This window comes from Plectropomus leopardus, chromosome 16 (assembly GCF_008729295.1).
Source record: "Plectropomus leopardus isolate mb chromosome 16, YSFRI_Pleo_2.0, whole genome shotgun sequence".
NCBI lineage: Eukaryota > Metazoa > Chordata > Actinopteri > Perciformes > Serranidae > Plectropomus > Plectropomus leopardus.
In genome coordinates, this window is record NC_056478.1 from 10,350,777 (window position 1) to 10,367,516 (window position 16,740).

Below are 16,740 nucleotides of genomic sequence, written 5' to 3' on the forward strand. Positions count from 1 at the left end.
GACCTGTGCTCGTGCACCTAATTAAAAATGATTGTGCTGAAGCTGGTTTGGCTGCATCAGTCACAGCTCAAGCAAGAAGACTTTAAAGCACTGATACCGACCTCTAGAGGCTGAGCTACTGACACACACGTGGAATTAAGTAATTTAAAGTGAAACACCAGCATACAAACCAATAAACTGACCCCAAAAGGCACCTTTAAACTCACACACTCCTTTAAAGAGACTGAGCAGGACAGTAGCTCAAGAGGCCCAGTGATAGTGCTTTTCTGTCTGATAACAGGGAACAGTTTTGGTCTTTATGGCTAATTTTCCCATTTATAACAAATGTGCAGGGGGTTATTTTATGTAAGTCAGTGGCTTAAATTTAAATATGGCTTAAAGTTATGCATTTTTAAGGCCATGGGCACTTTTATTGGCAGATGCGTTAGCTGCACAATTTAAGTACTACCAAAAGTGCAATACCCAAATTGCAGAAGGTGCAAATTTTTAATAAAAAGGTCAAATCTGTGACATCATACCATCATAAATCAAGTTTTGTGATGCCACAGAGGTGTCTTTGCAAAATATGAAAATAGTAAAATGTTGAGATACAAGGTTTGCGCCTGACAATGCTGAAGTACATTTTGTTTTAATGGTCTGTTTTTTTCACTAGCAAAAACTAGCATCTGTATTATCACGGTAAATTATAGACTGTAAATGCACTGTGCTAACCAAGACAGCAGCTGGTGTTAAGGTGAGTGCCACCCTCTCATCCAAATATGGACACATCTGGCTCCAAAAAGCAAAGATGATGATAGTCAAAATGCAAACTGGGCATCAAAACAGAGCCTACAAATCAATGGGTGGCATCACGGTGGCCGCATTCATTATTTTAAAGAATATATGGTGTGAGCTAGTCAATTACTATTGGAACATTTTGTTATTAAGTACTCAAAGCTCTTAAAAGGACAGAGCTGGATTTAAACAGTTGAAGGCTGTGGCCAGAGAATAAAATGTAGAAAATATAAGCAAGCTCCCATGATATCTTCAGAATTAGTCGGTCCTGTAAATGGCATACTGCTTTGCGATCAGAGCAAAACCCTATGCTTGACCACTGGCTAGAGCAAAACACAGCAGTAGCAAAAAGTGTGATCCCTGAGCATTCAGAAAAAATACCCAAAGACCTCACAACCCTCCTCTGCCGATCTAAAAAGCACTCCTAAAGTCCAATGTGACGCTGAAAAGGTGTGACAGCAACGACAACTCAATGTGATTCAGAGTCTTCCACATTTCAGGACGGATCTTATCCACCATTCGTGCACCACCGCAGCAGAGCTTGACATCCTTGCCGACCTCTGCAGAGGAGGTCTGCTCTAACACTCCCCAAAATCATTTAGCATTTCCTCCAGGATGTCAGATTTCAATCTGAGTGTTACACCTTCCTCTGTTTGACATCCACACTTGAGGTCAGTATTTCCTCATCCCCGCTGAGTGCAGCCTCGAGGACGACTTGCCTTCTTCCTCTGATCTCTCTTCATACCCAGCCAGCTTCCACATACTCGTCTGTATAATCTCTGCCTCTCATTTACCCATTTGCTTTAACCAAAGCCATGCATGCTCCAACACAACAAGCACATCTATTAGCCGCAGGCAACACAACCTAATGAGTTGCTATCACTTTAATGTGCAAGGCAACATCCCCCTGCTGCTCTTCTCTCTCTATGGATGGATAATACAGCAGGACACATACACGCGTATCAGCTGGTAATATGAGGAAATGAAAAGACACTCACTGGACTGTTTGGCCTACATTCCTAGCAGTTTGTTGTACATTATCAAAGAGTATGTCAGAGGGACCACATGCATGATGTTGTAAGCTTTTATCGTGTTTGTGTCTCAGAGGAAGGCTACAACACAACTCATGAGACTCACATTTCACATTTTGGTCTCTCTGCAGGCCACAAAGTGACGATTACACAGATCGTCACACTCTGAAAGAAAACAAAAAGTGTTGCATTCTAATACTGGTTCAGAGGAAAAATGCTGATGCGCTGTGGAGAGCCCGTTCAGGCTTCAGTCAGCGTGCGCCTGACAGCTCTGTCAGGAGGTGGCGATCACAGTGGCAGTAAAGGAAACAATAGATTTCTGTTGTCTGCGATGGTTCAAGCGCAGCACAGTGATCTCACAAGAGGTGAGACAGCTCACTGGTTACTAGCGTTGGGTATCATTTAAAAAATTATGATACCAGTGCCCAGTGATTGGTGAAACCAGTACGAAAATAGTACTTCATTCAATACTTGTAATGTGAATGAGTGGTGTGTAGTATAATCATTATTTTAAAACATTTTAAACTGCCAAGTCTGTCCAATACACCGCACCTCACACAGCTAATGTCTGTTTGGGGCCTGAATGGAAAAGGACAAATAAAAGAACAGCTTAACAGTCTGGTATGTTCAGAAAATTACATCACTGCACTGTAATGCAGCTAGGTCGGCTGTAGGAGTCAAAACTGTGCCATCTTATTGAGTAACACAACACTAGCGTTGGATAAGGTAGTGATCATGTCCTATCCGCTTATTTGAAACACCCTATTTTTTTGCTTTAATTCGAGCTGACAGTTTCTTGACTTAATACTGTCTTGTTTTATTTAGCCCTGATTTGATAAGACAACAGTCCTTTATGTTAAGCTTTTACATCTTCTTTCTATCCCCAACAGCAGAGCATTTATAGAAATATACCCTGTAAAATCATACTAAACATCTGCACCTTACCTGTACAAATAACTTTTGAAACACCAAACAAAGTCACCACACAATCAATATGCCCATGGAAACAGTTGTTTTCATACATCCTTCTACAAAAGCTCATTGCCATGGAAGTACTGGCATCTTTTTGCACCCAAGAAAAGGAGACTATGCATGTCCCTGTCTGTGTTTGCCCATGTGTTTGAATTTCAATAAAAATTTGTGTCAGTCAACGTGTCAGAGAAAGTTTGCTTATCTTAAAGAGTCTGAAAGGTTACTGACAGCTGACCATCACCCTCAGTGCAACTGTCATCGTCTAAAATTCCTCAACAGCATTCAAAAGGCACCCTATTTCTGTTTAGAGCTGGAATCAACATAACAATGGCTTCCTTAAAATAGTTTTCATTGGGGAACATTTAAGTTTTTGTGTGCAAGCAAAATCTCATTTCTATTTCTAAATTTAAGAAGCTATCCCCAGTGTTCAGCAGACTTGCTGTCGTGTGCAAAGGTTACCTTGAGAAGGGGTCCTCGAGTCCATCCTCCACGTCCTGTTGGGACATGAACAATATGAATCAATACACACAGAAATTACGTCAAATTACAATCCTGCTCCTGTGCCTCTTCACTGAGTCAGCTGTTTGTCATAACTTATTCTGTCTGAGTGACACAAAAATCATGAGCTGAAGATTCAAACATTGCAACATTGCATATTTTGTTGTAAGAAGTGTAATATTCTTTCAATCAGTGTGATTGGTAATCAGTAATAATAAAGAATGAAAACATAGATACATTTCTGCTCCACTTTCCCTGCACTAACGCAAAACATCCCACTAATTTAAACCACTTTGCACTGTTCAAATTTATAAAATACATATAATTAGGCCAATAGAGTGGTAAAGTAATGATTCCTAAAACGCGGAAGTCTGTTAGTCTTTTAGCACTTCTGGTTCCCTCGTCCAAAAGTCTGTTTTTTTTAATGGGTTTTCGGTAAAATGCCTTTCATAAAGTCTGTGGTTAACACAGGCTAAAGATATTTAGTCGTTTTGTTCTGCAACATTAAATACGTCAGCTTAAACATGATTTTTGAACTTTTAAGGTTTTACTCATCTTAAAAAAGGCGGTTGCTAACAAGTGGCTAAATGGGACTAGTGTTTGTCCAGGACGTTAGACATCATCACAGCGGACACAGAAACTCATTAAACCCACTTGTCCACCTTTACAGCTTTCCAGAGTTGCATTCTAACTTGTAAATTTATCTGTTTATTATATTTTTCGATTGTGTTTTAATGTGTTTTTACAGTATTTGTAGTTGTGACATTTAAATCGTGCGACCGCAATGTAGTTCGTGTATAGCCTAACAACAGCTTTTTGCTTCTGGCGATTTCATTCACACTTTAAAACATACAAAAGCAGTGTTCATCTGTGAAGATTATCATGCTGAACAAAACGTGTGAGTGTGGTGAACTTGTGTTCGTCAGAGAGCTTATTTTTGGCGATAATCGAAAATCCCATTAAAAAATTCCCTTAGGATTTTGATGAGGGAATCAGTGTGATGCCAACCTCATGGTTGGCCTACAAAACTACGCAATCCCTTCACCACTGTATTTACAATAAAAAATGATGATATCGATTGTGTATGAATGCAACATAAATATGGAGGGATTATTAAAAAAAACACATCAGTAGAAGAGTAGAGTATTAAAGAAGCTGGGCTAAATGATGAAAATCCAACTCAGTTAAAGCAGAATATCTCACAATGACAGAAAAAGCCTTTGAGGGAAAACATAACAATGAACACATAAGACTGTAGGATCAGCCTGTAGGAGCCACATTGTAATGCATATGGTGCCACCTAGTGTTAAGATTCTGTACGTGTACACCATGATGGTGACAGATGAGCCTCTGCATGAATATTTAAATCCATTTACAACTACATGTGACTGCTCTAATTACACCTAAATAATTACTACAAAAATGATAAGAAAACCCTGTATGGAAAAAATTAGCTAATAGTCAAAAACTAAGCGCTGTTTGACGAGAGTTTATTATATAATTTGCTTTCAAACCCATTTGTGTTAAATGTCAAATGACATTTAAAAATGAAGACATGAAATTAAGTAAAATGGCATTGTTATAGTATAATGACATAGTGAAGCAGCAATAAATGACTTCACTAGTACGACTACTTTCAGTCTTTCCAAACTGCATTGACAATACTTCGAGTCATCTTGTCATGACATTAAAGAGGAATTACGCCCATTTTCAAAATTCATGCAAATTATCCCTAAGATCTAAGACAGTCCAAAAATATCAGTTAACATGGACACCTTTCCAAAATCCAAAAACTAGAACGTGCAAAGTCAAATTTGTGATGTCATCAAGTATAAAGTCTAGAGCTGCTCCATAAACAATGAATAGGGGCCCGATTTTGTGGATCCACAGGATATTGGTTTTCCTGTAATAAATGAATCTCAATTTAGATGAGGTTCCACTTTAATAATTGAATACTTGTTTGAATTGTGTCTCAGAAAATGGAATTCAGAAGGCAAGAAAAAAAAGCCCCTTAATCAATTCATGTCAGTGGACGCACTGCTCTCCACATATTGTGGGTCGACTTTAGTCTGACGACCCCTGCCTTAGTGACATATTTTATGGAAATTTCATGTTAAACTTGATGCATAACAATAACAGTACAGAACAACTGATAAACTACAATTACACCACATAGTGAGCACAATAACTGCATCAAGTTTCTGTCTTTGTGTCTTTACTGTGTTGTTATCTTATGAGACCTTTTTAACTCATATGTTAAAAAATAATCTAAACTTTAGGTTTTCTCACACCCTTAAAATCAAGAAGTCCTCACAGCCCCCTGTGAAGTTTTGGTAACCACCAAGTTGGGCACCGGCGCTGTAGGTAACCCCCTATTTTGGTATTCATACTACAAACCAAGCACAAGGACTATTTTAAGAATATAAAATTTAAAATCTAACAAAATATACCGTTTTTGGATGTTTGTTTACAAAACATTTTTCAAAAATACTACGGACATGGCGACCAGATACACCAGACTGACCTCATTAGGCTGATGTGAACATTTGGATAGCCTCTTCTTAGCTTACATAAAAATGAACCTAATAAGTTGTATGCAGTGAGGTGTACAGATTTAAAACTACTAGTACTGGACTGGTGCTGAGAGTTGCTGTGTCAGGATTCAGTATCAGCAAAGAGGTTGGATCCCTATCTATCCTCTAACCAAAAGACTAATTTAATCATTATTGTTAGCCTGAATCAGAAGTTGGAGAGAGATGGTGTGACCTACCCACGAGTCGTGTTTGATCGGTCGCCTTCGAGTGGGGTTACTGCGAGGTGAGGGCGAGCTGAGTGAAGCGGAGAAGAAGGGCCTCCGGAGCTTCTCCTCCATCCCGACAGGCTTCTCTGGATCTGAGGGAGGTGGCAGGTGTGGACGAGGGGTTGACGGGGACGCAAGAGGTGAGAAAGAGTCGGACATGAAGGAGGGAAAGGTTGGGAGACATACGGACACACAACAGAAAAGAGAGAAGCACAGAGGTGAAACATCGACTCCAGCCTGTGGCACCCTCGCAGCTTCGTCTGCACAAGCTGAATTTAAATCATCTCTGTAAAACTTTCATACGTCTCGCTGTGGCGAGTTACTCCCGAGGTCCGTGAGGCTTTCACATCAAATTTTCCCTCTGTCCTCGGGCCACTGCGGCTGCAAGTGGAGCCAGTTTTTAATTGAAAGAAGCTGGAAACTAACAACAAACTGAATGGATGATTAAGTCTCATTTTGTGGACCCTCTGACCCCCTGAGGAGCGGAAAACATTTTGACCTACAAATGTCACGGCTATTGGAAAGTGCTTGAATCTACTGCTCAGCTGAATGACTAATGAGTGGCGTATAATTGGGTGATTTGTCCTCAGTGTGTGTGAGAAGCGATGGACGGCAGTTAAATTTGTGTGTGGGAAGGTGCAGCGTCACACTACAAGATGACTCATTGTCGTGTAAGCACCAACACTAAGAGGTCATTTCAAAGTCACGATGCAGCCAACTCTTGTAGCATTTACGTAATTGTGTTCACTGGAAGCTGTGGGTTTTATGAGGATTATGAAAGCGTGGCCACAAATCTGGAGGAATTTGGTTTTTAGTCATTTTAACTCTGCTTCGATTTGCTGTCTCACTTAGTGACTGCAAAATATTGCGGTTTATAAAAGAACTACTAATCACTATAATCTTGTCGGTGACGGGCAGTTTCTTTCACTCCAAAACTTATATACAGGGTTACTACACATTTTCGTGAACAAAATTTTAAAACTTTTCAAAAACTTTTCAAGGACTCACAATAACTTCTTAAATTAGCTGTTTCTAGTGATACTAGTAATAATTAGTGTTTCTCGTGAGTAAAGCTTTACATGGAAAATACAGAGTATCTGGTGCAAGATTTCCATACACGATAATCAAAAACTAGAACGCTCTTAACTTGTGCAGCAGTCTAACACGCCATATTTATTTATTTTTTGTCTCTCCCACATCATTTACTTGCGACACATATGGTTTATGTCTCACTAACTAGGATAACTGTGGGTAATCTGCGTGTTATCGCTGCTACTTGTTGCTGTTGGATTCACATGATTCACATGGTGAATTTTATGGTTCCCAGCAAGTTACTTTACTTCTAAATACTGAAACTTCACAGATAAGCACTTGTTGATGTCAATGAATTTGCTATTATTGAGTTGTCTACTCATGCACATGCATCCTTGGTTGTTTGGAAATGGGGAATCCGCCTTTCCTTGCAGTAATTCTCAGCAAGACATTTGGCTGTGTGTACTTCAATTGTACATCATCATGTCCCTTGTCATTGCTGTTAAATGAAATGTGATACAGAGACACAGTGTGGATAAAGACAAAATCAAATGAACTCACCTGCTGGGACAGTGTCTGTTGTCTCCGTCTGTCCTTTGCTTGCTGCACAAGAACAGCAGGTCCTCGCCTTCTTGCTTTTATCTACAAAAAAAACAGGTTTCAAAACTTTCCTGAATCTGGAAACTGCTTGTTGATGTTTCTTTGTCTTCCTCTGAGTTATTCGGACAGTTTGCAAGTTAAATTCAAAGGTGCATGCTGCCATCGAGTGTAGAATCGTGGCATTACAGTATGTAAATACTGATTTGTCAGAGAGAAAGAAAGACTGTATATCCTAATCCTCCCTGTGTTAATTAAGTTATCAACTCTCCTTTTATTTCCTTGAAGTCCTGTGCTAGGGACTGATTTAAACTCTCCCCTGCCCTGTTTCATGAATTATATTTCACATCACCTCAACAAAAGCTCTGAAGATGGACTCAAAAGCCAACAATAACATCAGGGGATGGCCGCCTTGCCAATACAGCACTGTATGTGAGAAACACCCTGAAACTCTCACTGAAATCCATTAACTTGGGCAAAAGACTTACCTGTCTGTCCAAAACACCAAGACTATTTTTTCCGAAACAGTCCAAAAGAAAAACCTGTCCTTATTCGGACTGAGTGAACTCACCTTCCTGAGCGATCTCCCAAAGATCGAGGGCTACTTTAAAGGCCTGAGCTACCGTTAATGTCACAGCCTGAGCCTGAGGAGAAAGGAAAATGGGAAGAATGACTTAGTAATTAAACATAAAGAATGAGATACAACTACAGAGTGCACAGGTGAGATGTGAGGTGAGCTGCCACAAGATGGAGCCACACACCATCTATGTTTATGCTACTGGCTGCCCAAACTGCAGTTCATTACATGCATTGAGTCCACAAACAAACTGACCTTAAGACCTGCTAAACTTGAGCACGTATTCTATACATCAAGCTAAATGCAGTCAAATATACACACAGTTATAAACAATAAAATTACAGGTGTTGCATACTTACAATCTTCTTCTTTTGGCAGAGAAATGCATGGCACTCCAGGGTCTCATTGAACTGACTCTGAGAGACATATGCAAAGACCTTATCCTGAGTTTTATCTGCTGTGCAGTACGAGATTCTGGAAGAGAGGACAGAAAGAAACACATTGCCCTAATTTACTAACACTTTCAGTCCACCTGATATAAGTGCACTTATGATGATAAATGAGAAACTGCAGCAGATGGGAACATATTGAAGACATGAGTGAGTGGACACCATTTTAAATCACAGGATACACATGAAGAACAAAGGACACCATGTACACTGCATTAGCTGCAGACTGTACTCCGTAGACTGCATTCATGTCAGTGTGGCCCATAATTTTGTTTCTGCTCTTCCATATGCATAAACCAATCATAGCAGGATGAGAGCGATGGTTACGAACATTTTGCTGATGAGGTCCCACAGCTGGGAATTGTGGAGCAGGAGACAAATAAGTAGCATTGACATCCATGAGAGATACTTGAAGCTGTGACTGAGCGCTTTAGTGCTTCATATTTTCAGATAAAAAGTGTGTGCTGAGCAAAAATCTACTCAAATGCTGATACAGTAATGCTTTGTGGATTCAAGGCTTCCCATGAAAGGCTCAGATGGTTAAAAAGTTTTTGAAGTGGGATTGTTTGAAGTACGCCCCCAGTCTAGAGACGCAGGCTACAGACCGACATGAAAGCATACTGTTGTGGACAGGGGTCAGCAACAAAGCTTATTTGTGCCACCTAAAAGAAAAATCCCATCGAAAAAAAATATCAATATCAGTTTAAGTGTGTGCTCTATTGAGACTGACTTAACATCTATTTGAAATTGAAATATCTGAGATGATTACTTTAAAAGTATGTTTTTTGTGAAACTCGTTGTATTCCTTGGTTCCGAACACATAATTCAGACAAAATTTCAAAACTTTGTAATGACTTCTCAAGGACTTATTATAACAACACATCAGATTCAAACTCTGATTCAAACATTAAGTCACTTAGTGAGCATGTACATGACAGGAGAGATGGAATGTGGAGAGAAATGAAGAAAGTTATGTGATTGAAAATTAAACTTCGCTCGTTATGTTACATTACGTGAAAGGTTATCTACAAAAGATTACTGTCACAATTTCATTACGCACAACAAAACTCCAGAACTTTTCCAAAACTTCCAACAAAATTAACTAATTCCATGGCTTTTCCATGGCCTTGAACATGTGATTGTTGAAAATGGTTTTCCATGACAGCGGGAACCCTGGTATTTAGATAACCTTCACTTCATTCCTCTGAGTTTTAACTCACAACAATACAAAGGCAGCTGCAGGTAATCAGATGCAGAAAACTGTTCATTTCTGAAACAGTCTCCAGGCAGTTACATGATATATTGCAACTTCTGCTGAAATGTCTGAATTTCTGCTGTCGGTAATAAATGGAAAGTCTTGGCTTATGAATTGATCTTCGCTGTGACTATATTGCGCCTGGGACCTCATTCCCAACAGTGACGCCGAATCTCTCCTGGATCTAATATCTGGTTTTCAAGGAATCCAATTGTCTGCAAATCCAGTGACAGTCACGGCCAGTTATTTGCAATAGTTATCTAAAACCAATCCAGATAGTCCATCGAGCCATTTGGCTCCCTTACAACAGCTTGTACGGTTTTACTGAAGCGACGGACACAAAACCGATGGATTTGTTTTGTTTGATTTCACACAGGCTATTAGAAGCTGTATTGATCTTGGGTCACCCTGTGTGTCTATCTGGGGCTGTTACCTGAACCAGCACAGTGCGTCATGTTTGTTGCTTTAAATGGAAGTGCAAATGAGCCGCAGAGAATGATGCATTTGACCTTTGTCACTATAATCAAGCAAATGACCTTTATTATAAGCAGCACAAGGACGAGATTGGGTGATTTTACTCTCATTAGAATTCTGCAGGCCAATATTGTTATATTTCTCTGAATAGAAGACATAAAATGATCCCATCTCGAAAAATTTAAGATACTCAGGGTTGCTTAAAGGGATAGTTCACATTTTTTTGAAGTGGGGTTGTATGGGGTACTTATTCATAGTCAGTGTATTACAAACAGTTGATGTCATTCTGCCCTGACCAGGCTTGGAGAAGCAGGCTGGACTACTAACACAGAGGTTAAGCATTGCTATGGAGGGGGTCAGCAACAAAACATATTTTAACCTCCTAAAAAAGTCCCATCTTAATTATTTTTTTAGATCAATATAAGCTCAAGTGTATACTATATTCAGAATATTTTCACTGCTTTACCTTTCTGTCAGACAGCCAATAGGGGAGCTGTTACCAGCTCTTGTATGTGACACCAAACCTCATTGAGAAAAAGACTAATTTTAGCTTGCTAATCATAAAAGCTGCTCGTGTACGGCTGCTTCGATCAGTTAAATAGCTTGTATTGTTATATGACTTTAATGACTAAAAAATAACCCCTTTAAATGCCAAAGTCACACACTAACTCAAACAAAGTAACTGTTTGAGGCAGCAGTAGACCAGCAGCTCATGTGTTCAAGGATGTTAAATTACTGTTTTTCTCAATAAAGTCTGGTTTCGAAGAGAGCGATATAACAGCTTCATTTTTCAACTGGAAATTACTGTCTGACATTAAGCTAAAGCTGTGAAAATGTTCTAAATGTAACATACACTAAAAGTGATATTCATGTTTTAGGAGGGATATTTTTCAAGTGGCTAAAATACATTTTGTTGCTGACTCCTGCACAGCAGGAGATGCTGTAGCTTCCCTGTCAGACTCCAGCCTGCTTCTCCAAACTGGGGCTGAGGTGACTGACATTTACAGTATGTAATATACCGTCTATGGATAAGTATCCCATATAACCCCACTTCATGTCATCATCATCAGTGGCATCATAATATAATCTGCCATCATACTGCAAACTATAAACAAAAGGGATCTGCAGCTGGTAGCCACTTATTTGCTGCACCATTTCAAGAGCGGCACTAAAAATAAAGTAATTTATTCAATCAAACAACAAGCATGAAATCACCAGCGCTCGGATCTCCCTCTCAGATTGTTTGCTGGCTTGTACCACTGATGCATGACCCACATTGCAATGCCCAGGACACCCAGCTCTGTATCCCCCTTCCCCTGTGCTCTTACTTATATTTGGGCCTAATTGCAGAAAAATGAGCGGAGAAAATGTTGAAAGGGTTGACCTATTTAAGATTGGAAAACAAGTGTGATGTAATTAAAATGCTCAATCTAAACTTAATTATCATCTTATTTAGATATTATCTACTTTCTCCTAATAACACTTTGGGCAACCTGAATTCACTTTTTTTCTATGGGGCTTTTATGGTTAAAGCATCCACATATTTGCATCTCTGTGCATGCTCTCAAATTAAATTTTGTTTGTCAATAATGTTAATAACTGTATGAATTATTGATAGTAAATAAATTAATTATATACTACACAATGATGTATACTGTTGCTTTGGCAGCAGTGTCACATACTATCGACACTAAATATACAATACTAACTCTCAAACTTGGACCAAAATCTAATCAAATGGTAAAACTAGGCAGTGCTGATTGGATATAAATCAAGATAATGTTACTGCACTGCCTATTTCTCTCCTAATATGTTTTTAGAAACATTTTAGTGCTCTGTTTAGCTGTAATAAGAGTTTGTGAACTGGAATTGGGCGCCACATTGCTTCCTGCACAGTGAAAACAGAGTCCGAAAAAACAGAAATCACACTGTAAACATAAGCAGCACTGATCAAATATAAACCAAGATTATGTTGCTGACTCGGAGGCTGGCTTTACTGCAGTAAAAAAAAAACACTTACATTTTAGCTCATTTTCCATCACCACTGATGGATAGCCAACTAATAAAAGACACAAACCATGGCCACAAAAGCGCGTCCAGATGTGCATTACTCCCTGTCTCTGAGTCAGTTAGCATGATTGACTCAGAGTTTGACTTAACTTTCTTTTTGGAACAGATAACAGAGTTTCCCTCATCTCAGGGTGAACACAGAGTCAGAGTTTTCACATAACCTGCTTTCTGTAATACCCCCTCACATTTCCCCCACATGCACAACATGCTAACGTTATAAGCATAAACCTATGGCATTTAAGATTTAATACATTAGCTTAGCGGCTAGCGGACTCTTCCTCAACTAATAACTTAACCAGTTTACTACTATTCATGCTTTCTCTTACTCACCGCTGGTTTAAGTCCCTGCACTTCCGACAGAACAGCACGCGTGACTTTCAGTCTACATGCACGTTTTTTCAGTCTACATTGCTGAAACAGAGCAGCTAAGCTAAAGTTAGCATGAGTTAGCGAAGTGGCCTGGCAGGTACGTCACGGCTTTTGTTTGCATATGACGTGTGCTGTCTGTTGACTCGCAGTTTCTCCGAAAACAAAACATTTCCACACAGATGATTTCCTGCGTGAACAGCTGTTATCCTCATCTTTCCCTCAGCTGATCGCCAGGATCTTTGCCGGACACTGTGTGTCTACACAGAATTTCAAAATAAGGACGATGATATGGATCTATGTTTACACTTTGCATCCATGTTACGTGATCATTGCTCATTTAATTCATGCAGATCGATGGACCTTTACAACCCTAATTACTACAAGTGTACTCTGTCGGTCATAGACTGTAAACAAAAGTAGACGACGCGCCCTAATGTACCTCCTCTGTGCTGAAACTGGCTGAAATGAGTTTAAAATATCCAAATATCCCGGATGGGAGCGTTGCCATTTTGCGCGCGCGATTGGCTCCCATGACATGACGCGGAAATCGCTACTGCGCAGATGCAGCGATTTCCATGGGGGAGTTCCCAATTTCTAATCCTATAATACATCCATTGATTTCACTGGAGCTGTCATGTCGTCCATCTATATTTACATTCTATGGTTGCAATGTATTATAGCATTTTTGTAATGTGTTGGATTTGCAGTGTGTTCTCCAAATGCTGCGCATGTGTCTTCAAATTGATGTTTTTGTAATCCGCTTGTGTATTAGCATGGGTTAAATTGCAGTGGGTTTGCTCCATCAGCTACCTTATTGCAGAGTTTAATCCACACATGGTCATTTAAAGAATATTGAAATAAATCTGCCTTGAAAAAAATCTGCTCTGACTCAACACCTGCTGGCTGCATCTCCTTTTATTCATATGCATAAGTCAACATCCAGTGCCTCTCCAAACATCCCCATCTAGACATATCAGCAAGAATATGACTATAGTTTCAAAACTGAACCATGTTCAGACTTTCACAATGATGCTGAGTAAGGATATTGTGAAATTTGCATCCCGCCTTGTGCTATCAACCAAGAGCTACACATCTTTGACTTTATCATGCAGTATATGCAAAAAAAGTCATTACAATATGGCATTGATGTAAGAATAATGTGAATCTCTAAATATAGGCATTTTATTGGAGTGAATACACATTTAAGATTTCATCTTTTTGGCAAAGACACAATCTGCCTCTTCCATTCACAGTGACTTCTATGGGATGTGATGAAACAAAAGGCCCTTTAAAAATCATTGTGTATGCAGATTTCCTTCATGAGACAATTAAAAAACATTTTAATTGCTACCACCAATGTGCCACACAATGGATCATATTCACAGAGTAAGCCAACAGCTTGAAACAACAGGAAAAAAATTGACATCATCTGAGAGTTTTCACTAAGCTCGAACAACAGAAGCTGAGCTGTCAGTCTGCATCACATCTCCAAAGGGGCTCTGTGGACCGCAAGCCTTTGATCTCCTCTCTGTGAAGAGCACCGGTGTTTGTGAGGCAGAGAGGGAATATCAATGGAAATATTTAAATATTTACCATACAAAGCATGAATAGAGCCTCATACATCAAAGCCTCAAATTCTCTATATACACTGAATAAAGCAGGTATGCTGTTTAACACGAAAATGAACTACTTTTGTTCAACTTTTTACCCGACATAAGTGTATTAATGAAAAACAGCACTTTGAGTTTGCTGCAGGGAAGCCGGCAGGGAGACATTTTTGCAAAATGGTGAAAAAAAAGCACATTCTCAAACATACAGAAAAAGGCAACATATTTTTCGTCAGTGTTTGTGCAAAGATAAAACACAGCCAGGTGCTGTCACTCTTCAGTGATCCTGCAGGCATATCTGACAAATCTAATGGTATGTCAGAACAATGCACATCATTAACAGGTGGAGTGTCAGTTACAGTTTTGGCTCTGCTTTTCTGACCCGTATGTTTTGCTGATTGTGTAACAGGGTGTGGTAGGACCTAATTGCAGCACAACAGAGCAGGCGAGTAGTTGGTAATGACCTTTATTTAATTTTTTTTGCAGGTTGAGTTGGAGATTGGAGGTTGGAACAGGTTGTTGAAGGTTGGAGTAAATCAAGTCAAGTCAATTTTATTTATAAAGCCCATTATCACAAAACACAGTTTGCCTCAGTTGGCTTTACAGCATATGACATCCCTCTGTCCTTAGACCCTCACATCGCCTAAGAAAAAACTCCTCCCAAAAAAGACCTGGAAGGGCAGGCAGGCAGGTAGCAGAGCCAACGAATCCAGTAGGAGCAGGGAGCGGGATCAACGGGGACAGGCGGGGAATTGATGTACCATCAGAACAATTAACACCAGCAGCACCCACATGGAGGAGATGTTTTACTCAGTGGGAAAGCTTTGAAGATTATATCAAGGTTAGGGTTACTGCCTGGGCTAGGGTCAGGGGGATCAAATCAAAATATGAAATGCTTTACAAATTTGCCTGGGCTAGGGTCAGGGGTGGGGTTATGGGGGGTTAAATCAAAATACAGAACGATTTACGAATTTTCCTGGGACAGGATTAGGGTTAGGGTTGTTTAGGGTTATGGGGATTAGGGTTAGGGTTAAAACAAATATGGAACGCTTCACGAATTTGCGTGGGCTAGGGTTAGGGTTAGGGTTGTTTAGGGTTATGGGGATTAGGGTTAGGATTAAAACAAATATGGAACGCTTCACGAATTTGCGTGGGCTAGGGTTATTGTTTAGGGTTATGGGGATTAGGGTTAGGGTTAAAACAAATATGGAGCGCTTCACGAATTTGCGTGGGCTAGGGTTAGGGTTAGGGTTGTTTAGGGTTATGGGGATTAGGGTTAAAACAAATATGGAGCGCTTCATGAATTTGCGTGGGCTAGGGTTAGGGTTAGGGTTGTTTAGGGTTATGGGATTAGGGTTAAAACAAATATGGAGCGCTTCACGAATTTGCGTGGGCTAGGGTTAGGGTTAGGGTTGTTTAGGGTTATGGGGATTAGGGTTAAAACAAATATGGAACGCTTCACGAATTTGCGTGGGCTAGGGTTAGGGTTAGGGTTGTTTAGGGTTATGGGGATTAGGGTTAAAACAAATATGGAACGCTTCACGAATTTGCGTGGGCTAGGGTTAGGGTTAGGGTTGTTTAGGGTTATGGGGATTAGGGTTAGGGTTAAAACAAATATGGAACGCTTCACGAATTCGCGTGGGCTAGGGTTAGGGTTAGGGTTGTTTAGGGTTATGGGGATTAGGGTTAAAACAAATATGGAACGCTTCACGAATTTGCGTGTCATCCTTTCGCAGGGGCCATGCTAATCTTCTCTGTATCGATTCCAATTTTTCAGATGTGCTGCCTGAGCTAGCACACTGAGCCTTTGGCGATGCCTTCATTTTGGCCACCTTGCTGTGAGTATGACACATAACAGTGGTTCTACTCATAAATGTGACAAGAACGAAAAATTAGTCTTTCTCTTGTAGATCTCAGCATCTTTGCAATATGTATAAACTCCTAGCTAATGTTGTCTGCATATTATATTCACATTAAAGGGATAAGGCCTGACACTTGGAGGGGGAGGTGCCAAATTTCCCTTCAGGCTGGAGGCTGGACTCAGAAACCAAGCAATCCCCTTCTATAACACAAACCAGGATAAGAATCAATTTCTCCAGCAAACTCTAAACATCTCTCTGTGGAATCAGGTCTAGGATAAGCCGCACTGTGTAACAATCTCCATACCACATCTGTTATCCTGAGCACTTAGGACATGTTCGCATAACAAATTTGCATGCCATCCTTACAGTCCCT

General features: G+C 39.9%; 1 protein-coding gene and 1 non-coding gene across 2 annotated transcripts in view; both read right to left on the reverse strand.

Moving 5' to 3' along the window:
• The window catches only part of si:dkey-71h2.2 (low density lipoprotein receptor adapter protein 1), a 56,556-nt gene that overhangs the window by 1,473 nt on the left and 38,343 nt on the right, over nt 1–16,740 (reverse strand). Inside the window, 5 exon segments of the mRNA XM_042503872.1 lie at nt 3,237–3,271; nt 6,046–6,167; nt 7,669–7,749; nt 8,276–8,348; nt 8,641–8,755. Of these exon segments, the coding sequence (XP_042359806.1) occupies nt 3,237–3,271; nt 6,046–6,167; nt 7,669–7,749; nt 8,276–8,348; nt 8,641–8,755 (426 nt within the window).
• Nucleotides 16,197–16,303, reverse strand: LOC121956027. Its single transcript, XR_006106661.1, has one exon. It is a non-coding gene; the product is annotated as a U6 spliceosomal RNA (small nuclear RNA).